General features: G+C 39.7%; 1 protein-coding gene across 1 annotated transcript; it reads right to left on the reverse strand.

The window, feature by feature from the left end:
* Positions 1 to 6: 6 nt before the first annotated feature.
* si:ch211-196h16.12 (regulator of G-protein signaling 5) lies at positions 7 to 3469 on the reverse strand. The gene is made up of 5 exons (XM_052138373.1): positions 3331 to 3469; positions 3161 to 3226; positions 2196 to 2248; positions 1870 to 2033; positions 7 to 1613 (listed from the first exon to the last, which is right to left on the reverse strand). The coding sequence occupies exons 1-5, from the start codon at positions 3372 to 3374 to the stop codon at positions 1431 to 1433; spliced, it is 510 nt and encodes a 169-aa protein (XP_051994333.1). The 5' UTR covers positions 3375 to 3469; the 3' UTR covers positions 7 to 1430.
* Positions 3470 to 5522: the final 2053 nt, after the last annotated feature.

Genomic DNA, 5522 nt, shown 5'->3' on the forward strand with positions numbered 1-5522 from the left:
GAAGAGTCGGACATCAGGACCCCCCAAAACCTGCTGCAGGATCATCCCAATTACACAACAGGACCTGAGCACAGCTTAAGATGCCATGAACTGCTTGCATGCAAACAGTGTAATTTGCTGTATGGACACGAGGTGGCGCTAGAAGACATATTGTAAAGACTGATCTCTTGACTGGAAGATTTTATGGATTCTGCAAGATAAGAAATGTGGTTTGATGTTTGCTCACTGCAGACCATAGACACTTAATGTGGCTATTTTAGCTTATTTTTATACTATAAATAAAATGACAACTGTTTGTGATCTTACACCAGTGGTGGCGTGTTTTGCATGGGCAAGCACCACTCATGTTTTCCAGCGCTTGTAATTCCCTGTGAGGATTTATCAGCTCAAGGTTTTCCACACGGCCATCAGGATGAGTTACTGGCTCTGGGTTGGCTGAAAGTGGTGATTCATTTATTTTGCTCACCTTGGAGTGCCAGACCTCTGATTGGCTCTCAGTGTTTGACTGACAACTTGCTTTCATAAATAATGAGCTCCCTTTGGAAACAATTCACTTTATTAAATCATCATTAGTAATGATATAAAGGCCTGATGGGCGACTACTTGATTAAAAACAACAGATAAAGCAAAAACAATACATGCTAAACTCTACCTAACACGGGATTAATGTATACAAACACTTTTCACGTCTATTTGCAGTTAACAAGGCTATGAGTCATTAAAGGAGCGGTTCACTCACAAATGAAAAATCCCTCATCATTTACTCACCCTCATGCCATCCCAAATGTGTGTGACTTTCATCTGCAGAACACAAAGGAAGGTTTTTAGAAGAATTATTCAGCTCTTTAGGTCCATACAATGCAAATTAACTTTGAAGCTCCAAAAAGCACATAAAGGGAGCATAAAAGTAATCCATACGACTCCATTGGTATAATTCATGTCTTCTTAAGTGATCTGATCATTTTAGGGGGAGAACAAAATATAACATCTTGCCATTGCTGTCTTTAGGCACGATCATGATTTCAAGCTTGATTACAATCTCCACCCTGCCCAATAATGGCGAACTACACGAATAATCCAAATCACCAAAAACAAAAGAAGAAAGTGAAAATGGAGATTTATAGAAATAAAGGACTTAAATATTGATCTGTTTCTCACCCACAGCTGTCATATCCCTTCTGAAGACATGGATTAAACCACTGGAGTCGTATGGATTACTTTTATGCTGCCTTTATGTGCTTTTTGGAGCTTTAAAGTTCTGGTCACCATTCACTTGCATTGTATGGATCTGCAGAGCTGAAATATTCTTCTAAAAATCTTTGTGTTTTGCAGAAGAAAGAAAGTCATACACCGATGATATGAGGGTGGGTAAATGATGAGAGACTTTTAATTTTTGGGTGTACTGTCCCTTTAAACAATAACCCACAGGTTTAATAGCAGGTGGTGCTCTGCAGAGCTTTCAGTGGCTGCTTACAGTATGAAGAACGCATGAAACGTGGAAATGAATCTTTAGCCATGAGAGAGAAGATCCGGTGCTGAGCTTCATCAAACGTGTCGGCTGTGGGTGCCTCCAGGTCCATTAATGATTCACGGGTCTCACTGTCCAAATTCACCTGACAAACATCCACGCAACATCAGCACAACCACTGAGAGCTCATACGATATACAACTGGGGTGACTCTCAGTAAACAACCCGGCAAAAACACTTTTTACACTTTAATCAAAAAAATGAAGAAATTAGTTTAATTTTAATTTAGTTTTACATTGTGACTATTTTCAAAGTCATATGGTTTGGAACAACATGAGGTTGAGTTAATGATGACGTTTGATGAAAATAATGCTAAAGATGTATCTTCTTTATGCTCTCACCTCAAGAGGCGCATCAGGGTTGATGAACTGGTTGCAGATGCTCTGGGCTTTTGGTGCCAGTTTCGATCCTGAGGAGTTCTTGTAATCTTCACATGCCAACCAGAACTCCAGATTCTCCTCACTGAACTCTGACCTCAGGAACCAGCGGAAGGCCTGAAGCCCCACTGCACAGGAAGACATGAAGATGAACATTACTGCTGATGAAACGGTTCAATTTATGATTCTAGGAATTACGGTACATGGTGTTCAGCTAGACTTTAGGAAAAGGCTGACTTCAGATGTTACGGACCATTGATATAAATGAAAGAAAGAAAAGAGAGTCTCACTGTTGCTGTTAAGCAGAGATTCCAGGTCCTGTGGCGGCTTTTCTTCGTGAGCTCTACAGAGAAAAACGGTTATAACGTCTTAATTCATATCTTATTTTATTTTAATTTATATATTATAATAATTTATAACAAGTATAATAAAATTGATTCGCAATTCAGTCTGATTTGTTTGTGCAGCTGAATCATTTGGAGCGGTTTCTCATTTAAAGAGACAGTACACCCAAATTAAAATTCCCTCATCATTTACTCACCCTCATGCCATCCCAGATGTGTTTGACTGACTTTCTTCTGCAGAACACAAATTAAGATTTTTAGAAGAATATTTCAGCTTTGTAGGTCCATACAATGCAATCGAATGGTGACAAAAACTTTGAAGCTCCAAAAAGCACATAAAGGCAGCATAAAAGTAATCAATTTTACGCCAGTGGTTTAATCCATGCCTTCAGAAGTGATATGATAAATGTAGATGAGAAACAGATCAATATTTAAGTCCTTTTTTACTATAAATTCTGCTCCCAACGCAGTAGGTGGCGACATGCACGAATAATGTGAATTGCCAAAAACAAAAGAAGAACGTGAAAGTGGAGATTTATAGTAAAAAAATGACTTAAATATTGATCTGTTTCTCACCTCTCATATCACTTCTGAAGACATGGATTAAACCACTGGAGTCGTATGGATTACTTTTATGCTGCCTTTATGTGCTTTTTGGAGCTTCAAAGTTCTGGTCACCATTCACTTGCATTGTATGGACCAACAGAGCTGAGATATTCTACTAAAAATCTTCATTTGTGTTCTGCAGAAGAAAGACAGACACACACATCTGTGATGGCATGAGGGTGAGTAAATGATGATCGATTTTGGGTGCACTGTCCCTTTAATAAACCGTTTCAGTAAACTATTTCCCAAATGCTTTTTAAGACACTGAAAGTCTAAAGTCAGTGCCGAGCTGTTTGTTGTGTTACCTGTTTTTGTGTCCCCAATCCTGTTTTTCGGCCAGGTGAGATAGTTTAACCCTCATGCCCTTTGCCCTGAAACACACACACACAGAATAAAACACACACCAAACTGTCTGTTCTTGCATGATACACTCACATCTAAACACCACAACCTCTCCACACACAATCATACTCACTTCTCCAGGCATGAGGATGGGAGTGCAGACAGACCCTTACACATCACAGAACATACAAATTGAACTGAAAGAATTGAATATTTAACAACAACTGTGTCCTGCCCTGTTTGTGTCTGTTGCTGCTCTTATATAGTGGAATTAGTCCCTGAGATCATGGAACAACGAGAACAGATGTGTGAGAAGACCACACAATGACTGTACATATCACAAACTCAATCTCTCTCAATAACAGCACCCATGAAGACCTTTATAATGGAGTGTGGACAGATCTTAGTGTCCGGGACGTTAGCACAGGTAGTGTGGACAGCAGCTGACAGCGGTTCTCTGGGGAGAGTTTGTGTCACCTGTGTTTGTGTCGGGAACGCTGACTGAAGGCAACAGGTGTGTAGCAGGTTATCTGTCTGTCTATCTGAACGGATTCTGTTCTTTTCATGTATTCACACATTGTTTTCTGTCACTGGGATATAGTGCCAACTGTTGAGCTGATTCATCATTCTGTTGATTTGACATTTAAAGGGAACTGAACAATGGATGCACTGAAGTGAACAGGGTTATGTAAGTTTAAGATGGCGTTCAAACCCTTATGATGGTCGAGTTGGTTTCTGATGATCCACCAGCCCTAAACCAAGATGGTCTAGCACAGGGTCACAGATGGCGGGAAAAAAAGCAATGCTAAATTTAGGCTAAATAATAAAATGCAAATAAGTATGTAATGTTGCATGTAGAATTAAAAATGAATGGTTGCCAGGGTGTTCTTCTGCAATTGCTAAATCATTTTGAGTGTTCTTTTGTGTTCCCGTACGGTTGCTAGGGTGGTGTAGGTGGTTTATAGGATGTTGCTGTGTGGTTTCTAAATTGTTCTGAGAGTTCTTTTGTGCGTGTTGCTATGCATTTGCTAGGATGTTGTTATGCATTTGTGTTTTTTGGTGTTATGCTATGTGGTTGCTAGGGTGTTGTGAGTGGTTGTCAGGTTGTTGCTATGTGGTTGCTAGGGTGTTGTGAGTGGTTGTCAGGTTGTTGCTATGTGGTTGCTAGGGTGTTGTGAGTGGTTGCTAAATTTTTTTTTTTTGGCATGTTACTGTGAGGGTACTAAGGTGTTTCTGTGAGGTTTCTTAATTGTACTTACTGTTATTTTGTGTTGCTTTGAAGTTGCTAGGGTGTTGTGGGAAGTTGTCAAGGTGTTGCTATGTATTTACTAAATTGTTTTAAGTGTTTTTGGCATGTTGCTCTGTGGTTGCTAGTGTGTTGGGGTGGTAGTCAGTGCATTGTTATGCAGTCGCTAAATTGTTCTGAGTGTTGTTTTGTGTTGCTTGATGTTAACTATGTCAACTATGCAGTTGCTAAAAAAAATTTTTTTTTGTTTGTGGGTTGCCAGGATGTTGTGATATAGTTGCTAAATTGTTCCGAGTGTTTTTTCAGTGTGTTGCTATACGGTTGCTAGGGTGTTTTGAGTGCTTGCCAGGGTGTTATTATGCAGTTGCAAACTTGTTCTGAGTGATTTTTCAGTGAGTTGCTATGCAGTTGCCAGGGTGTTGTGGGTGGTTGTCAGGCTGTTGCTATGTGTGTGATAAATTATTCTGAGTTATCAACTTTTAAAAGGGAGGAGAAAAGACCAGTTAAACTCTACAGTATTTTGGCACAAATTCATCTGTCACTTGGTAGAAGCTTGCCAATTTAGGCACATGTCAACATGGACAGGATAGATGTGGGTGAGAAACAGATCAATATTTAAGTCCTTTTTTCTATAAATCTCCTCACGTACACTTTAAAATTCGTATTTTGTTTTTTGGCTATTCGCATTCTTGGTGCATATCGCCACCTACTGGTCGGGGCTGGTCAAAGGTGGAGATTTACAGTAACAAATATTTAAATATTGATCTGATTTGCATCATATGCACCAACAGAAGATGTGTTCTGCTGACGAAAGTAAATCACACACATCTGGGATGGCATGAGGGTGAGTAACGTGTAAGAGACTTTTCATTTTTGGGTGAACTGTCCCATTAACCACCCAATGTAATTATCTTGATCAGTGTGTTTATCTTCTATTTACCTGAACTCTGACCTCTGTGTCTCTGATAAGAGCCAAGATATACTGAATCGCTCACCCATTCACTATTGGCCCATGGTGCACTGCACTATATTGGGAATGTGATTTCGGATGCACTGCAGACACTGTACATCGTGTACTG

The sequence above is a fragment of the Xyrauchen texanus genome, chromosome 11 (assembly GCF_025860055.1).
Source record: "Xyrauchen texanus isolate HMW12.3.18 chromosome 11, RBS_HiC_50CHRs, whole genome shotgun sequence".
NCBI lineage: Eukaryota > Metazoa > Chordata > Actinopteri > Cypriniformes > Catostomidae > Xyrauchen > Xyrauchen texanus.

Excerpts from the sequence above, each read along its gene's own strand:
- si:ch211-196h16.12 (XM_052138373.1), bottom strand. The coding sequence starts at position 3,374 with ATGTGTAAGGGTCTGTCTGCACTCCCATCCTCATGCCTGGAGAA. Across the intron at positions 3,227-3,330 it reads CCATCCTCATGCCTGGAGAA|GGCAAAGGGCATGAGGGTTA; the intron begins GTGAGTATGATT and ends TGTGTGTTTCAG. Across the intron at positions 1,614-1,869 it reads ACCCTGATGCGCCTCTTGAG|GTGAATTTGGACAGTGAGAC; the intron begins GTGAGAGCATAA and ends GATGTTTGTCAG.